Here is a 19,851-nt window from a genome sequence, read left to right on the forward strand (position 1 = left end):
GCCGCAGAGCAACCCCGTACGGAATAGTGATCGATAAATGCACGAACGGCATCATACGTAAAAAAACGAGCCCTTTTTAATTGTTTTATTCTTGTCCGAAGAACGGTGATCTCATTGACTTATTTATGTTTTAGTGACATACACTTGGTGCATTAAACCAGTCTTCCCTATGCAGGCCCAGCATCACCAAAGATAGCAACCCGGGATGAAAATTGGAACTACATAAAGTTATATAGAATACTTCCGTGTCTTGCTAATAGTATATTTCTAGGGCAAAGTTGTTTGTTCGGTTTTATGATTTTTATGGGTCTGAAGTTAGATGAATAGAGTCTCATGTTAGACTCATGTTTTAGATATACGGTTACCAAGATGAAAGAATCCGGTTCGAAAGATAATCGACACTAATCTTTGAGAGCATGGACGGGTTTTTCTATATAAGATTATAGGAATTAATAAACAACTTCTAGTTGATGAGCGCTAAATTATCCGCATGGTAAACATTGGGGTGAAGGATGAGATTGTATCTTTCACTATTAGGAGCGTAATTATCTGGTTGATACCGGAATATTCGAATCGATGACCCTATTTTGGGGATCTTTATCAAATTTCGTAAGATAGTTAGCTTGTTATGATATCTCATTAATATACAATCGGCGAATGTCAAGAGCGAAAAGGCGGACAAAACAGACAGAAGAATATTTGCTTCCACAAACAGAGTTGTTCACCGAATGAAATTTGACATTTTTCCACGAAAATAGCCAAAGCTCGTACCAAAATGATATAATCAGTTTTGACGACATAACTAACAAGTTAATGGAATAAATTACCAAGAATCAAGAGATGCAGTGTATAAAATATATTATAATTAGGAGTAACTTCTAATTAACATGGTACTTCCATATTTTTTTGGATGGAAAATGGGAAGACCTGCTTAAATACTAGCGAGTACGGAGGAAGTTATTAAACCTATCGCCGATCGGTATGGTAAATAATTTTTTAGCCAAGAACCAGTACTGATAAATAATTTGAATAGTTTTAGCATGATAAACGAGATATCTCCACTGCATATGAGGTAAACATCAACGGAAATGACACCGTATGTACCTTTACAATTTTTTAAATACATAAAAAACCCGACAATATAACCAAATAATATTTTCTCCGACACTTCTAAAGGACTGACGCAATTTAGACAGGTTTAGGAAAAAATTGTAGGTTCATGGAGCAAGTATTAGAACAAAACACCAACTAATCGTCACCAGCCAAAAGATACTTTAGTAAAAGTATAATTCACATAAAGGCAAAAAAATATTTCTCGGAAGTCCCAAAAAATTTATAAAGACGTAGGAATAGTTTTAATTATATGCTAAGAGGCTGGGCAGTCTAATTAAATTGTAAAAAAAGTCTCTACCATAAAGAAGGTAAGACACATTACATTCGGACATATAAGCCCGAAAATACTTGGGTCAACTACGCTAAACGTTTGACGGACACAGTAATAAGCCTTGTTGTAACAGTTCTAGCTTTATATCGAGTATTTATCTACGAAACATTACGAACAGAAAACAATTATTTATCAGAAAACCACAGAAATTAGCAAAAATGTCGATGTTCCAGAATACCTATTAATTATCCCATATGCTTAAACAAGTAGTACTTGTAACAGTTTCATAATTGACTAGCTCGTGTTGAAACAAAATATGAACACCAAACAGTCATTGTTTATGAAGTAAGTCTAAAATTGTTATAATAATAATTAAAAATCACGTACAAATCTTTGATTAACGATATCAAGTGTTAGGGGAATATCTGTGACGGTAGTAGTACTTGGTAGGGCAGCTTTAATTAAAATATAGAAATGAATCGGCAATGACACAAAGGGAGCAATGAATTTACTAAAAACACGAATAGTCAGTAGTTGATGGAAATTTTTAACAACACAGCAAATTTTTGCAGATTTAAATACTTTTGTCCTTTTCCAAAGAGTCTGTCAATTACATACGAGATAGGCCGAACATAAACTGACACATTAACGAACAAAATACGTTAAAAAATAAATAAAAAAAAGGAGACGTAAACAAAAGCAAAAAAATATTTCTCAGAAGTTGAAAAAAACTTTTAATGATATGGGAAAAGATTTGTTACGTTTTGGAATAGTAATCTTTAAGCGTAAAATCAATTAAAAAAATGTAGAAAGGACGATAGTCTGTTTATATGTCAACTAGTATTTATAAATGGCTAAAATGTAGCGATTTATCACGAATTTATTTTTAAGTAAATTGAAGTCACGTACAATATTAGCCGTAATAAGAAATCATCAAAAGGACAAGGCGATTATTTATACGCCAAACATCTACTTAGAGTGTATTTATGGAATGACCACGCTTAAGAAAGTAATAACTCCCAAAGCATGAATAACAACATGACTCTTTTTAACAATTTCCGTGCATATTTTAACCAAACACAAAGATCTTCGGATCAGCTTACAATAGTTGCAGTAACGATGGACAGGTAACATAAAATATCTGACAGTTGATTTGAAGAACTTCTTAGTGGGTTGATAATGACAAAATTTTTTTTGTAGTGTCTCGCTCCTGTTTGTACCAAGTAAAAGAAGTATTGATCGATGACTGAGAAAAAATTACCGATATGTCAAAAAAAATCAAACAACAGGTAAGTAATGAGCCTTTGCACAAAACTCAGAATCGAAGGCAGATTGAAGTAGTTTAAGATTTCATTAAACACTACGTTTACCGCGAGCAGAATCTGTAGATAATGAATTGAATCCGTATTGAACTAAATGCCTCCATGAATAAGTAGAAAATAAAAATATCACAAAATATTGTTTTAACACATTTTTATATGACCACAAAAACAGCAGTAATTAAAATAACATGTTATACACTTCTTGCAAGAGTGTGAAAACGCGAAACTAAAGTGTGGTATCAATTAGAAAGAGATTGCCAGAAGGAAAATATTTTATGGAAAGACAGAAAAGTCTTTCTTAGATGTTAAAAAGAACTTAAAAAGCTTATGAAAACATCGTAATACTCTAACTACGCCAAAACACGTCACCCCAAGCTGTTTAAGCAACAAAAAAAGTCCATCAACAAAATAATCAAGTAAAGGACAAAATAATCAAGTAAAAACTATAAGGTCGTATATTCTCGTGCGAAATATAAGAAAAGATATGTGACCACAGAATTAAGGATCTGTTTAATCCTTGTAGCACATGATGGGGCAATTTTCTAGAAAATATAGTAAGGATTAAACAACATTAAAAAAAGTGCCAAACGTCCGAAGCCAATGTAACAATTAGTGGAAGATACATATTCTATCAAAGGATCTTGTTCATCAACGGTTTTTGAAATAATTTCGGCGTACGCCAGAGAAGCATTATACCAAGTACAACGAGTTTACAGTCATCATACAATCGTCATAAAGTCTATATGGAGTAATTACTGAGAAGGAGATAAGGTTTTTATCGGACGTATAAATGAAATGAGACATGCCGAAGAACTTCTGGTATTTCCAAGCGTCTTTTTATGTGGGATTTATTGTTATTCCATCAATATTCTCAAAGAATAGACAGATTGATTAAAGAGACGAAAAGGAACTAAAATCAGTTTGTTACGACCACATCCGAAAATGAAGGAGAAGCCAAATGGATTTAGATTACGATGGAGAGTATAGGTGCTCTCAAGGTAAAATTCGGAATGGTGATCGAGCCTTTTTTGGGAGTGTACCCCATTTCTTAAATTAGACAATAAAATAAAATTCAATGATCAGGTGATGACGTGACAGCTTTTCACTTTCGAATCTACTAAAGGACCAACGTGATTTATTAAATCAAAGAAAATAAAAAATAAAATATTTCCTTTTCGCTTATCTTAATTTTTTTAAAGTACCTATTTAACATGAACCCAATTGACGAAACTTTCTTCGACATGATGCAAGAACAACTTTGGATGGAAGATGACGCTGAACATTTCGAAGACGAAGATCAATATTTCGATGCCTTGGTGGACGAAATTAGTGCAATGGACGAAGAGTACGATTTGGAAGAGCAAATGCTTGAACAAGAGGTAGCCATTGCCGAAGAGCGCGTTGTTGCAGACTTTGCCCGCACCCAAGGCAACCAAGATGTCTTTTCCTTGTTTGAACTTTGGATCAGGGAAACAATTTTACATGCAACCACTCTTGTCAACTATGACATTTTTTATTATATTTTTATAAGCAGCCCTTGGATGATGACCAGAGAAGTCCACAGAAGGGTTGTTAGAACCGAGCGTATGGACACGTATGAAACTTACTGGACAATCAAGCACCCTAACCTGTCAGATGATCGTAACAGCCGCCACAGTTATAGAGCCCATTATCGCGTTAACAAGAGTACCTTTGAGTGGCTCGTCAATCGTTTAAGTAGATGTTCTGCTTATCTTGGATCAATTTTGCGAGGTGGATACTCTGTGGAAGTCCAGGTTGCGTGTGTGCTTTGGAGATTTGCCAACACCCATTTTGGTTATCGCATTGCTGAAACACATCTTGGAGTAACTGCCGGATCGTTCAATAATTTCACAAACAGATTTATTGATGCCATGTTGGAGATTACTCCCGAAATTATAACGTGGCCTATCGACGACAGAGATAGAGCTTTGAACAATGCTCGTGAGTTTTCAGAACTTGGTGGACCTGATGCCACGAGACTTTCTGGTGTACTAGGTGCGATTGATGGCAAGCTGGTCGTCATTCAAATGCCAGCAATTAACGGAAATGCATATGTCGATAGAAAGAGCCACGCATCTATGAACTTAATGGCCATATGCGATGCCCGTACTCGGTTTATGTATGTAAAAACTGGGCATTCCGGTAAGTTCGTATGGAAGGATAAAAAATGATATAGCAGCTTACCGTTTGTTATTATATTAAGGCAGAAACCATGATGCCCGAGTGTTTACTAGCAGTGTGATCTATCATAAACTTTTGTTTGATGCGGCCAGATGGTGTCCCGCAAACACTTATATTTTGGGAGGTAAACTCATTAATCATACCATAGTGTACAGATTATTAATGATGTGACCTAGATTCGGCTTACCCTTTGCTGCCAAACCTCATTGTTCCATTTCATGGCCGACGTGAAAGCACTGCAGAAGAAAAGATTTTCAATGAAATCTTTTCTAGTTCTCGCATAAAAATAGAACATGCATTTGGTGGACTCACATCCCGGTGGAGATTCCTTTGGAAGCATTTGTATATGCTTAGTGTTGATAGAATGGCCAAAACTATCATATCTTGCTGTGATTTACACAACATTTGTATAAATCAAAATGACATTGAAGAGGCAGTGTTGGATGGAGGATTAGATTTCGAGGGTTTTGTGGAGGCAGATCGCCGAAACCAGTATGAAAACGAGGTGAATTTTGAACCCCCTCTTCCTTTTGATGGTACCAGCGCTACCATCGACGCAGCCGGGATGCGCCGTCTTAAGGCAATGTCTATCTTAAGAAGAAACAATATCATGAGGGGAACAGATAGACTTTCATAGTTTTCAAAAGGTTTTAATGAATTAAAAATTTTATTTTATTTAATTAATTATTGTTGTCAGTAGAAGATGAACCATTAAGATTGGTATCACTATCACCTCTTCGAATGGCTGCGAATCTATTCAGGATAGTCTCCATATCAGACATACGTCTACGTCTATGCTCTTCCATGTCAGCCTCTCGTCTACTTCTTACTTCTTCGAACATACGGTATCTCTCTCTGGTCTCTTGTCGCCGTCTTGCTTGCATATCTTCCAGTGCAATTTGTCGATTACGACTGATACGTTGCAACATGTTATCAACATCGAGAAGTCTTTGTTCTCGATCTTCCCTTTGTGATGCTGCCATGCGATCCATCATCTCTACACCAAGTTGGCGGGCACGTGCCATATGCTCGTCTGACAACTGACGAGCAGCTTCAATAGGATCAGTTGATGAAGACTGCTCACCAGAAGTTCGACTATTTCTCGATGTACGGGTAGATCTTGGTGGAGGTGGTGCAGAAGAAGGTGGAGGTGGAGGTGGTGCAGATGAAGGTGGAGGTGGAGGTGGTGCAGATGAAGGTGGAGGTGGAGGTGGTGCAGATGAAGGTGGAGGTGGAGGTGGTGCGGATGTATATGGAGGTGGAGGTGTGGATGAAGGTGGTGGTGGAGGTGTTGCGCCTGTCGATGTTGGTGGTGCTGCGGATGCTGATGTAGGTGTTGGTGTTGGTGTTGGTGGTTCGGTTGTTGGTGTTGAGGTTGGCACGGCTGTTGGTGTTGGTGTTGGTGTTGGTGTTGGTGTTGGTGTTGGTGCTGTTGCTGGTGTTGGTGTTGGTGCTGTTGCTGGTGTTGGTGCTGGTGCTGGTGCTGTTGTTGGTGGGGGAGGTGCGGATGCTGATTCAAAAAATGATGGCACTGCAGGTCCTTCGTTGTTGGTAGAATCTCTAGCAGGATATCGATCAGCAAATGCTTTCTGAATGACAAGTTGATCAACTTCTGTAGGTCCCAAGTATGTTGTTTCAGGGCCATCGGATCCAATAGCATTCATCAAATTGGCGTCGTTAAATCGTCTGTAAGATCGAATACCACTCTCTTGCATGTTGATGCTTTCGTAAATCACTTCAGGTTGGATGCTGGGATCATCCTGAGTAATCTTAGCAATTTCCTCGTAGTACGGCATGTTTGGAACAGTTCCACCAACTCCGGTTTCTCTTGCTGCATTTCTTACTCTGGTAAAACGCTGCTTCATGTTTGCCCACTTTCTTTGCATGCTTGTCTCACTAAGGTTTGTCAAAAAAGCCGTGATGACATCAGTGGTAGCATTCTCAGCTAACTTTTCCTTCAGCAAAGCAGCCGAATGTACCCAGATAAGCTGCTTTAAGGCAGTATCGCTTCTTCTCAGCAAGTAGCTGTAGGTACCAGCCATAATTTCGAGGAGGATACAAATAGCTACATCAGGCCATACATTGTAGGACCGTGAAGATAATTGTTCAGGCTCATCGTCATCATCAACGTTGGCGTTACTGTCAGCTTCGGTGTTGCCGTTGTCAACAGGAATGGTGTTTTGCTGAACGGTAGGATCGACAACAAACACAAAAGTGCCAGCGCGTCTGCCACGTCCACGTCTGCCTCCACGTCCATTTCCACGACCGCGTCCACGACCACGTACATTGTTGGGGGCATTGTTATTAGCTTCGGTATTGTTCATAGTAAGGTAAGTGATAAAATGTATTTGACAAATTAAAGGGAAAGAAAAATAAAAATAAAAAAACACTGGATTTAAAGAAGTTCGTTATTTTATCATTTCCTTTTCAAGTAAACTATTTTGAAAACAAGATCACTTTGATCATGTTTTTATTTGATTCCTTATATGTATATGTATTATTTTGCCCAAATTTAGCTCTACATTTCAGAGACTTTTTTCACTATTTTTGTATAAAAAATGGGCTATTTATTTTCGGTTTCCGATCTTGAGAGCACCTTATGTCAACTACACGCAATGAAAGGAAAACACTAATTGACGCATTGTGGGACTAAACACTTTATTGAAATCAAGAAAAAAAATATAATATCATAAAATAATAGTTTCTTAGTGACGTTTATATGATTGGACCTTGATAAATCGCTCTCCCATGACATGCTATTAATCTTCATAACTGTTAAGAACCAACCGTCTAAACATGGCGCACTAGCAGAAAGAAAGGCAAACAAAATAAATGTTTTACGTAAATATATACAAAAAAAATATTAAAAGTCTGAATGAATTTATAGCGTCATGGGAGCAGTGCAAATATATTCAGAATTGTCTGCAATATGTAAACAAAAGGCCAGATAGGTCTTGTTATCAAATAATTCATACAAAAATGGTGAAGTCATAAAATTTTATCAAGCCTAAAAGATTGTACGGGTCACATTTAAGGAGAAATGTCATGCTACATATCATACATACTTATGGATTATGGAGAAAAAGAGATATAAGTTACTTGGAATGACAATGGACAAGGACCAAAAAATAAAATACCAGCAGAATATTGAGAGCGACATAAAATCTAAAAGCGTCAAGAAGCAAATACAATAACGTATGCAGGTCGATTAAGGTGACAATAGAACCTAGTATTCAGGAAAAAGGTAATTACCAAGACGACGGACAATTCAATTTACCAAGTAACTAAGACAACAAGATATCTAAGGCCACCAGATATCTTGGACAACAATATGACGACGATAATATGATATCTATGACAGCAAGACATACGGGATAACAGTATATCCAAGACGTCAATGTTACTAAGGTAACGAAATATCCAAGGCAATAATGTGTCTAAGGCAACGAAATCGCTCAGACAACATGATATCCACGACAACGAGAAACATAAGACAACCAGATAAATTAGACAGCCAGATGTCCAAGGCAACGACGTATCTAAGCGGATAATATATCTAAGATACAAGATAACTAAAACAACAGGGTATCCAAGTGAGCAAGTAACGAAGACAACTATATGACCAAGACACCGACATATCTACGACAACAAGGTGACGAAGACAACCAGGTAAGTAAGACAACCAGGTAAGTAAGACAACCAGGTAAGTAAGACAACCGTATCGATAAGACAACCAAGTATGCAAGACGACCAAGTCTGTAGAGCAACAAGATAGTTAATACAACAGGATATTAAAGATAACAAGTATTGACGAAAGGAATGCCAGTAAGACAACCAGATATCTAAGACAACAAAATTACAAGGATTCCAAGGTTTCTATGACAACACGTAACAAAGCAACCAAGGCAGTAGGAAAACAAGACATCTATAACAACAATATAACTAAGAAAACAGCATATCTATGACAACAAGATACCTATGGCAACAAGTAAGCTAGGACAACAGGAGATCTATGACAACTCCATATCTATGACAACAACAAAAAAAAACTATGACTACCAGAAAACTATAACTACGAAAGATCTATGACTACCAGATAACTATTCCTACGAAATAACTATAACAAATAGATAACTATAACAACTCGATACATATCACAAATAGATAACTATGAGTAATCATATCACCATGACAATACAGATGACTATGAGTACCAGATAACTATGCCTACGAGATAACTATAACAACCACATAACTATGTCAACTAGTTAACTATGATGAATACATAACCATGTCAACTAGAAGACTATGACAACTAAATACCTATGACAACTAAATACCTATGACAACACGATGAATATGCCAACAACAAAAAAAGAATAACTACGATAATTAGATCATTACGATAAATAAAACACTATGAAGATCAGTTATCACCATGATTATGATTAAGCACAATGACTAAGAATGAACACTATGACTATGATTAATCACCATGACTAAGATTGATCGCCATGACTAAGAATAATCACCATGACTATGATTAATCATTACGACCGATATTGGTACCCCTGACGAAACATAGAAAAGAATCTCTAAAAATAGCGAAAAATCGTGCGATTTCAAAAATGTATAACATGCCCCACCTTTGATTGGCAGAAGGCAAGTTACACAGGTTTAAAGTCAAAATTCATGATTTTAAGCAGGGAGTCAATTTTTATTTCACTATTAAAATCAATTTTAGAATAAAAACAAAAAAACCGGCTCTGTTACGCTCTGCGTCTAAAACACTGCTTTCGAACAATACTACGTTCAACTGCGTCGGACATGATTTGATTGGATAAAGCTGCATTGAAAATGGACAATTTTTACGAAATATTTTAAACTCCGCTTTTACTATTTTTGGGATTTTGAAAAAAAACCATGTTTTTTAAATAATTAAAGTTTTTTGGTATTTCCTGCCCTGTGATTGGCTGAAAAATGACAGACGTAAATGTTGTAGATTTTAGTGAGCATAAAGTAAGACTCTAAGTAAGTTACTGTAGGCGGAAGGGTATTTTCAAGCGTTAATTTCAGAATAATAGCCTAAGTGAGGTCACTATTTTTCTTTTCACTATAATAATTCTCCGGCGTTAGTTTAATTAGTTGTTGTTCGTACGCTATAAAGCGCTTTTAGTACCAAATACATGCCATAAAGAATGGTGTTCGATAAAATATTAAGCAAATACGATACCCCATATCAAAAAATACACGTACGTGCACCTATTCGAAATATGATTACCTCGGCATATATGGAAAACTTTACAGATTAATGAGCAAGAACCTCCAACGTGTCCGTACTCGTTTGTAAGTCAAATATGCGAGAGCAACGTACCAATCGAAAGAAATAAAGTTTAAACTTTGAAACGACGTGCTTATATTTTTATGAGTGTTGTAAAAGCGTAGGTCTGTCTTTAGTTTATTCTGAAACAAAACCTCAAGAATTGGACTCAAGCCGAAAGAAATAAAGTATGTGCTTGGTAAACCGACTAATAACACGACAGTATCCTGAGATAACATTTATTTGGGGATATTTAAAACCATGGGACAATTTTAGATCCATTGGGGACCGGACTCTACGAGTCTGCAGTAAATTAGAAGCCAGAATCTCAAGAAAGGAGGTGTAGCCTAAATAAATATACTCAATATTACGTGAAGTTGCTGCTAAGATCAACAATAACGTGAAATATACATTTTGGACGCACCTTAAAACCATGAAAACTTTACAGATACGTTTTGTCAAACGTCTGACGTGTTTCCTGTTAATTTGAAGTTGGGAACTCAAGAATTAAAGTCCAGCCGAAATAAATAAACGAAAAACTTGAGAAAATGACCGGTGGAAGAGTAAATATCGAGGAATAAAAATCGTGTGAGACCATTTATAAAGACGGGACTATTACAGATAAATCATGTAGAACGTTTCACGTGTCTCTAGTTCATTTGAAGTCTTCCATATCAGAACTGAGACCCGACCAAAAGAAATATACTCAATACTTGCAGAAATGACTGGTAACATTGTAATATCGAACAACAATCTTTTTTGAACGACTTTAAAATAACGCGACTTTTACGTATCCAGACTGTCAGGCAACAAAAGTATCTCTATTGGTTTTAACATGCCAAAGAGTATCATTGTATCAATTAAATAGACATAGAATTAGCTTTGACGAAATACTTACCAATTTAATAGAATAAATTACCAAGTACCAAGTGATACAATGCCTGCCATAAATTTCAATTGAGAGATACCTGGAATTTCTTTTGAACTTTTCAGCCATTCTTTCAGGGATCGTGGGAAGAGGTTTTCCAATATTATCAAAGCAAGGATGAAGACATTAAAAATAACAGAGATAATTAAATAACGTAAATGTTTGCGAAAAACAGTACTGCTAAACAATTCGAATAGGTTAAGAATGATAAAGAAACTACCTCCGCTACTTATGGTGTAAACTAAACCACAATGTGGACAGTTTCAAACATATTCAATTGTTAAAGACATAAAAAACCGACAATATAGCCAAGTAGTATTTTCTCTCACACTTTTAAAAGACTGACGCAATGCATATGGTTTTAATAACACCCTTTACATTGATGCTGCGAATACGACATCAAAAAGTTAAGCATTCGTCCCACACTAAAAGATATTTTGAAAAAAGTATATTTAAAACAAAGGCAAAAAATATTTTTCAAAAGTCGAAAAAAAACTTTATAGCCCTGGGAATAATATAAATAGTATGCCAATAGTCTGCGGTCCGTATACAAATTGTTAAAAAAAGTCTATATCATAAACCAGGTCAGATAAACAAACGTCAGATACCTAACATAATGATACCTGGGCCAAATTCATAAAAGGTTGAATTGCCACAATAATTGGCCTTCATATAGCAATTATAGAAACATATTTTGTAACAATCTACGAAATGTTATGAACGAGGAACAATAATTCACGATATATCCCAAGTCTTGGGCAAAGAAACTTTCAAGTTGTGGAGTAAGTATTATTTAGGCCATAAATCTAAAGTACTAGTGTTTGTAACAGTTTTAGCATAGATCAGCTCAGTTTAAAACATGACATGAACTCCCAACAGTCATTGATGAGAAAACAATTCTTCAATTGTTCGACCACAACTTCAAAGTAAGTTACAATACTTTATTGAATAATTGCTGTAAATTGGGGAATACCTGCAACAGTCGCCTTGATTACTAGTGCAAATGTGAGCAAAATATTGTAAACACTTAACAAAATAACGAACAAGTAGCGATGATGGTATTAAAAGGAACAACAATTGGAAGGCCTTGTAATTTTTTATCACAGCGGAAAGTCTGCAATTATTTAAATAGTTTAAGCATAGTATAAAGAAATTGTAAAATACACACCAGATAAACAAATCCTGAATTCACTCATTATTGAAGAAGAAACAGTCTAAAATACTTAAAGAATTTAGAATATTGCCAGTTAATAAGTTTGACAGCTGTTTGTAATAGCCATCACTGCATATATAGTTTACATAGTATCTCCTGTATGACTCTCAAAAGTATAAAAGAGCAATACTAAGAATTCGTTGCAAGCCGAAAGAATTTGGGAAAAAAGGAAACATATGACAAAGAAAGAAAAACATTTTTCAGAAGTCGAAAAAAATTACTAAAGACATTTGGATGGTGCTAATAGGTCTAGAATTGTTATCTGTAACTGTACAAACTATTAAAAAAAGTCTAACTAGAAAAATAATCCGTATATCCGTAACGTATTGTTCATAAATGAGTAAAATGTAAAATTTTGTTACAGAGTCACTCAATACTACTTAGTAGTAACCTACAGAGTGAGGGGTAATAACAAATGGTCTTTACAACAAGGAGATTACTTTTACGCCAAACATCTACTTTGAATTTACTTATAGAATGATCACGAGTGTGAAGGTTAAAACCCTCAAAAGATGCAGAAACAACCGGACTCTATTCGGACCATTTCAGCTAACCTTTAAACCAAATTGGAAGGGCGTGTGGTCATTATTTATAAAATAATTAGGATAAGACTGATACGAAATACAGAACATCGAACAATCCCATTAAAGCTCTACTAAATAACTGGTGAATACTGTAAATAGATTTAGTAATATCTAGCGCATGTTTATACAAAGTACACGACAGATTAATTAAACATCGAGGAATGTGAGGGTGAAATCTTAAAAAAACCCTTACAATAGGTATGACATGAGTCAATCCATAAAATAATTCTAAGAGTAAGAGAAGAACCTTTTTTTCAACGAAATATTTTGTTGGCTAGTCCAAATAATAAATGTATTCCAGGACATCACCATTATACTGTTCAAGATAAAAATTCGGCAGGTGAATGAAAATGACTTGATATAGAGACATGTTGCTATTATCTTCTAGCCTTTAATAAGCATTTGTTGTTACCCCAACCTAGTTTGGATGATCTTTGGAAATTATAGACGGGATACTATACAAGTAGGAGTACCGTTGTCTTTTATATCTAATCTTGATGGCAAGCATCGTTTATCAGAGCCAATTTTGATCCCTTTCGCTTGCAAAACTTTAGTTTTACGCGTATACGCATTGTTAACAACGAATTATCAAATAAAAAAATAATCCCCTTGTGTTGAACAACCCTACCGAATCAAGTTCCATAAAAAAGTTGAAGGTCACTGACTGATTTTGAATAAAGATGGGTAATTAAATATTCCTAAATGTTTTTCTAACAAAATCTTTAACAAAAAAATGTGGGAGAATCGCCTCGGCCTCAGGAATACGTTGGAAGTAAAGATCACGCTTAATAGCAGTTGTGTGAAAAGTGCAAAAAATGATACCGGCCGGGGTCGAACTCTTAAACCCCGCTTTGAAAGACCGACGCTCTCCCCCCAGGCTATGATTCTGGCGGAGTCTCGTTTCAGCAGTGTAGTACAAGACACGCCTATTACTATTAATACACGTGACTTTCACGTGACATACCATGCTATTATATTTTCACGTCTAAAATACGTTCCCAACCTAAACGGACCCGTTATACACGTGTTTCTAGGCCATATAAACGTGCTTTGAACTGTTTTGCACTTGTTTAAATGCGTGACGAGATGTATAGAGTAGATTGATGGACTAGGGGCTGTGATGAGTGAAAAATATATTTGTAACGACCAATAATTGACAAGAATTGTAATTTTTGACCAAAAGGAACAGTGACAATTAGCCAGAGTTACTTTAGCATTATATGAAGACTTTTTGGTTTTCCTAGGATATAGGTTCAGATAGTTCCTAAATACCAAATATTAGTAATACCAAAAAATACTTGCGGTGGCGGAGTTAGAGACAAATTTTGTGCGTCCGCCTATATATTTTTTAAACCCAGATGCCTAAAACTCAGCCACTAAACTATATAAAACTACTTTTAAAATCAAATAAAAGTCCGATCAAGCTCAACTTTGGAGACAATGTTTGTACCACGCTAGCGCATCTTTCTACAAATTTTGAACCCCGATGAACATGTCTAGCAGGATTTTTTAAGATTAATCATCTTCAGGTAGTTTATTTTAGTTTACAACGTATTTGATGCGAATCAGTTGCTAGAAACGTTTTAAAAATGCAATTTTGTATTCGAAAAATATTAAAACGTTTACTTATGACGGACAGATAAGTAGGAATAAGAAAAAACAATATATTTTTTGGTTGTTCAAACCTTATATTTCAGCCATAGCAAAGTTTAACTTGATAGTGCATTGGTATAACTTTGGTCGAGAAAGGAGACGACTTTGGTTCAACCCCTCGCGGATTGTTTTCTTTTGGAAAAAATGTAGTGTATATAGACGTCGGTGGTAGATTTTTACTAGTTATGACACTCATAGTGCTTATATTGTTTGTGTTATTGACTTAGAGAGAGTAAGAACGAAAACAATAATTTGTTAGTCAGTATTCATAAGAGAACCGCGTAAGTTTTACATAAAGTAACATTGAACAAACGGACAAAAGATGAATATTGGAATAAATGTAATTTAAATATAGCAGAAAAATGTTTAGGGATTTTGTATCACAATACGAATAGTTAGTTTAAAGGACAACATAATTAATATAGTGTAAACTTAAGATCGAAGTCAAAGGTATAGTTTATGAAAATCCGCATTGGAACAGTGACTTTCTTAATTGAATTTATGTGACAAAGTTAGAAGTAAGTAAGTGACATCGACAAAAAATTATGTGACAACATAAAAAAATTTATGTGACAATTTAAAAAAAAATTTATGTGACAACTTAAAAAAATTTATGTGACAACGTAATAAATTTTTTTTTTGTGACAAGGGAAAAATTGTCTATAAATATTCTAATTTGCTTTAAAAAAAAATCTTTACCTTTCTTTCCGGTAAGTTTATTTTCTAATATTTTTCTCCTTTATACTATGTTCATTTCTATATTGTCTAACCTTATATATTGCCTTAACCGATGTATAGTTTCTGCTTAATATGCCTAGCTTAACACGTAACATTCCAAGATCTACGCGCAACAATAGCAACTCTTATTACCCAACAACAGAGGATACACAGTATTTTGACTTTCCTTCCGAAGCCCGTACTTTCGTCTTAAACAGGGATGAAATCATCGAACCGTATAGAATGGCGAACGGTAATGCTGGATGGGGTACTCGTGTTCCTACCGAGGGTGACAGAAACCTTGAAGCACAGTATACAGTTTCAGCCATTGCCGCATGGAAGTAAGTATTAATAAGGAACATATTGAGAGCTTCAGGAATATAACCATAATTTTATTTAAACGTAGCTATATGATTTGTGACATCAAGTTGTTTGATTACCAGGAGCCAAAGAGATGCGAGTTTAACGGTTGTACTGAACTCATGACGGTGTATCATCGGGAGGATCGTGATCAACTTTATTATCAATGTGATGGTAATTTTCAAGGCGATATCCAAGTTCCCAATGGAGGTCATTTCGACGTAATCAAGAGAAGTGTCACTTTAAATTCTTTCTGGTATAACCGTAAGGCCAAGGCTAATCGAATTTTGAACACTGTTATCGAGTATATTAGAGGAAACTCAATTGGAAAGATCAACAAGTCTATCAGAATCAGTCCAGACGCAGCTAGACAAGTATTGAAGGACATTCAAATGATGATGCTAAGTGATTATCGTAGATATGCAATGGGAGATGAGCAATTGCTTGGTGCCGATCCTAGATGTCACCATATTCAAATTGATGAATCCAAATTTGGAAAGCGTAAGAATCACCGTGGTCGACGCGTCGAAGGTTTGTAGTTACCGTAGTTCATTAAAAGTAGCAGATTATTAACTTAACTAATAGGCGTCTGGGTTTTCGGAATGGTAGAAGCTCTTGTACCCGAGGACACTCCCCTAGACTACCGTTACACCGATAATCGACTTGGTATTGATGAGTTGCGGGCTCATTTCGTTGCTGGAAGAAGACTTTTTTTTGTTGTACCTAACCGGTCAGGTGCTACCTTATTGCCTCTCTTGTTTCGCTACTGTAAGGCCGGTTCAATTGTTCGTTCCGATGGATGGAGAGGATACGAGGGCCTACACAATCAAGATACTGCTGCTGGAGCCGACTTTCAAGCCAATGGTCTGCATTTTTATGCTCATCAAGTTGTAAATCACAGCGAAGGTTTCGCGACGGTCGATCAGGTGGAATCAAACCCTCATGTTTCTGGTACACCTCTTTCTGGAATGATTCATACCAATATTATTGAATCCCTCTGGCGTGATTTAAAGGTGTTCATCAAGCCTAGAAACCGAAATTCCAGAGATTGCGCTGGTAAGCTTTTAGAATACCTATGGCGCCATGAGAATAAGGATGATCTTATGGATGCAATGTGGCGAATTATGAAGGAGGTTCAGTTTGCTTCTTCGACAGCTTTCGAGGTAACAGAAGAAGACCCCGCTGGTGATATCGAGCCCGATTTTTTCACTGCCGCTGCTAATGGTGAATCCGACGCCCAAACCGAGAGAAGAAGAACGAATGAGGCTCAAATGTTCGATGCATGGGTTGCTCGTAGACGTACCGCTGAACAACCAGCTGAAGAGAGAGAGGAAGATTCTGCCGATGAACCAGATGCTGATGTCGAAGCTTTGTACTTTGCCGAGAATTCAGCAAGAGGACGATCCAATACGGTGCCCAGCTCGACCACCCCAAGAAGAGCACGGACGAACAACATCAATTCGGATGTTTCTTCTTCAGAGAATCCACCAGTTCGGGGAAGGGGAAGACCAAGAACGGTAAGAAGAAATCGTGGAAGACCATCCAATGCAAGCCGTTCAACTAGTCAAACAGGTATCACACCAAATAACTTGGAAATTCCAAGAAGACAATCAAACCGTACCCGTACAAGTAGAAATTAGACAAAAACAAAAATTCTAAGAAGACTTTTTTTTAGCATTCGCTTTTTTTACTTCATACATTTTTTTATTATATAACTTTTAAACTCAATAAAATATACTTTAACTTACTCACTTAAGACTTTACAGTATCGAACATTTAATTCAATACTACATGTGTACATCGTTCATTGTAGAATAATCAGAAACAGTTGTAAATGATTTTCAGTTAATAGATTATTGCAACATTTTACACAAAAATTAATTCATATTGCTGCTTCAAATTTTATAAATGAGAGCTTGCATATTGTTGCTGGCTTGTGTAAGTGGAAAGCGGTAATGTGAAATAAAGACAACTAATAAGCAAAAACCTTTTAAAAAGTAAGCTCCATACTAAGTTGTCAACTTAGTTAGATATTATTTAAAGATATAAAAGGGAAATCCTACAACGAACAAGATATAAGTGTCTTTGAAGGAGTAAATAAAAACTGGTAAGACTATTTATTGCGGATTTATACGAGGGGCTTTCGTACAATTATACTATTTATATATACTTATAATGAAACCAGGCCTATATGTATAGGACTAAATCAGATTATAGTAAAGAAGAAACTAAAGATTCTATTACATAATTTTATCATCCTTTTAGAAAAATAGAATCAAAGAAGAAAACAAAAATAAAGACATCAGAGGTAAAGAAGGACTAACAGAAAAAGAAAAGGTAGTGTAACATTGTAAAGAATGAAAACGTAGTATTAACCGGTAATAAATTAATCTATATATAGCTTCAACAAGGCGGTTTAGTTTCACATGTTCCATTTAATAAAAGAGATTTACTAGGCCCATAAACACAACTAAAAATCAAGATGACTTCGACGAACGTCTGATGAAAATATCAAAATTAAAAAAAATGACAAAACGAGGTATCGAACCGGCGACTTCATGTTGAGAGACACATATAATAACCACAACAACCACAAATCAATTCTATCCAACTTGAAATGTAATAGGTTATACAAACCAACAATAAAATCTTGAGGCCAGCGGGACCCTGAATCAATTTTTCAACAGCCCCAAAAATGGTAATCGAATATTCAAAATAAGGTAAATGACGTAAAAAATGCGTGGCATTTCAATGGTGCAAAGGCGAAATTGATTGGACCATTATTGCGGCCAGTAGAATTAAAAAACCGCAATTTCTGATTTACTGACTGAGTTTTGGTCATCGGAACGTGAAACTAGTATGGATCGAAGCGGAAAAATCAGTTCTATCTCCGCTACCGCAAGTATTTTTTGGTATTACCATTATTTGGTATCTAGGATCTATCTGAACCTAACTCCGTCATCAGCCGACTTTTTCCATTACGCCAGAGGTAAGCAGAATATGAATGGACACAATAGCGAATAAAATACTTTATAAAATATCTTAAAAAGAGCAGTATTGCGAATAAAAACTTTGAAAGATAGTTTTGTACAACCGCAACTACATGCATAGTTAAAGTAAGATCTTCTACAAATCTCCTTAAACTTTGAAAGCAAAATATCAAGATTCCGTTCCTAGCCGAAAGAACTTGGAAAAAAGGACAAATAAGACAAAAAGAGAAAAATAAATTTCAAAAGTCGAAAAAATTTTCTATGAACTCGTCGATAGTTTTATTAAGTTCCGAATCGTTATCTTTAAGTGTACCAACATCTAAAAAAAGTCTATCCAGGAAAACAATCCGTAGAGAATTAAAGTATTATTCATAAATGCGTTTAATGTAAATTTTTGGTACAGAGTCCCTCAATAGTGTATAGTGGCAACCTACAAAGTGATCCGAAACAATAAAATGTCTACACCACGACGAGATTACTTATACGCCCCACATCTACTTTAAATTTACTTATAAAATGATCATGTGTAGGAAGGTGAAAACCGTCAAAATATGAATACTAACCGGACTCCTTTTGCGTCATTTCAGTTCATTTTTTACCCATAGTAAAATGCCCTGTGGTCAATCTTCATTAAATAGTTCGGATATAGATTGATAATAAATACAGAAAATCAAACAATAGATTAAAAACCTATTTATGAACCGGTGAATACTGTAAATACATGAAGTGATGGCTATCGCATGGTTATGCAAAGTACACAAAGGATTATTCAAACATCGAGGAATTTGAGGGAGAAATATTAAAAAACACTCCTACCATAAGTATGACATGAGTCAATGCACAAAAACAGAAAGCGGAGGATTCTTGCAATAATGTAACGGAACAATAGAGACTAGTTACACTGCAAACAAAATGAGCAGATTCCGAATTGGAGCCATATTGAACTAAATACCTCACAGAATAAATAATAAAATGGACACAGTTAATAAATTACATCTTTTATCTCACTTTTGAACGACCGAAACATTAGAAACAGTTACAGCAGTAGTTTCTACATTTGTCATAAAAGTATGAAAAGGAAATACTATAATGGGGTATCTAGCCGAATACCATTAAACCAAAAAAGAAAACGAGGTAATCCTCGAAAAATATTTTTCAGAAGTCGAAAAAATTTTATT

At 35.6% G+C, this 19,851-nt stretch overlaps 4 protein-coding genes across 4 annotated transcripts; 2 read left to right on the forward strand and 2 right to left on the reverse strand.

The window, feature by feature from the left end:
• Window positions 1–5,588: 5,588 nt before the first annotated feature.
• On the reverse strand, window positions 5,589–7,232 carry EV154DRAFT_569564 (uncharacterized protein; the record flags this gene model as incomplete). The annotated part of the gene is made up of 1 exon (XM_051606147.1): window positions 5,589–7,232. The coding sequence occupies one exon, from the start codon at window positions 7,230–7,232 to the stop codon at window positions 5,589–5,591; it is 1,644 nt and encodes a 547-aa protein (XP_051452161.1).
• Window positions 7,233–11,143: 3,911 nt separating this feature from the next.
• Window positions 11,144–12,352, reverse strand: EV154DRAFT_486753 (uncharacterized protein; the record flags this gene model as incomplete). The annotated part of the gene is made up of 4 exons (XM_051598894.1): window positions 11,144–11,397; window positions 11,535–11,581; window positions 12,130–12,270; window positions 12,321–12,352. 4 exons carry the CDS (start codon window positions 12,350–12,352, stop codon window positions 11,144–11,146), a joined length of 474 nt encoding a protein of 157 aa, XP_051452162.1.
• A 1,334-nt stretch (window positions 12,353–13,686) lies between these two features.
• EV154DRAFT_486754 (uncharacterized protein) lies at window positions 13,687–14,007 on the forward strand (the record flags this gene model as incomplete). Its single annotated transcript, XM_051598895.1, has 1 exon — window positions 13,687–14,007. The coding sequence occupies one exon, from the start codon at window positions 13,687–13,689 to the stop codon at window positions 14,005–14,007; it is 321 nt and encodes a 106-aa protein (XP_051452163.1).
• Window positions 14,008–15,566: 1,559 nt separating this feature from the next.
• EV154DRAFT_430095 (uncharacterized protein) lies at window positions 15,567–16,303 on the forward strand (the record flags this gene model as incomplete). Its single annotated transcript, XM_051596517.1, has 3 exons — window positions 15,567–15,664; window positions 15,778–16,214; window positions 16,269–16,303. Coding segments are annotated over 3 exons (570 nt in total), but the record flags the coding sequence as incomplete, so codon positions are not given.
• Window positions 16,304–19,851: the final 3,548 nt, after the last annotated feature.

Source organism: Mucor mucedo (genome assembly GCF_025094135.1).
Source record: "Mucor mucedo strain NRRL 3635 chromosome Unknown EV154scaffold_156, whole genome shotgun sequence".
In the NCBI taxonomy this organism is placed as follows: Eukaryota; Fungi; Mucoromycota; class Mucoromycetes; order Mucorales; family Mucoraceae; genus Mucor; species Mucor mucedo.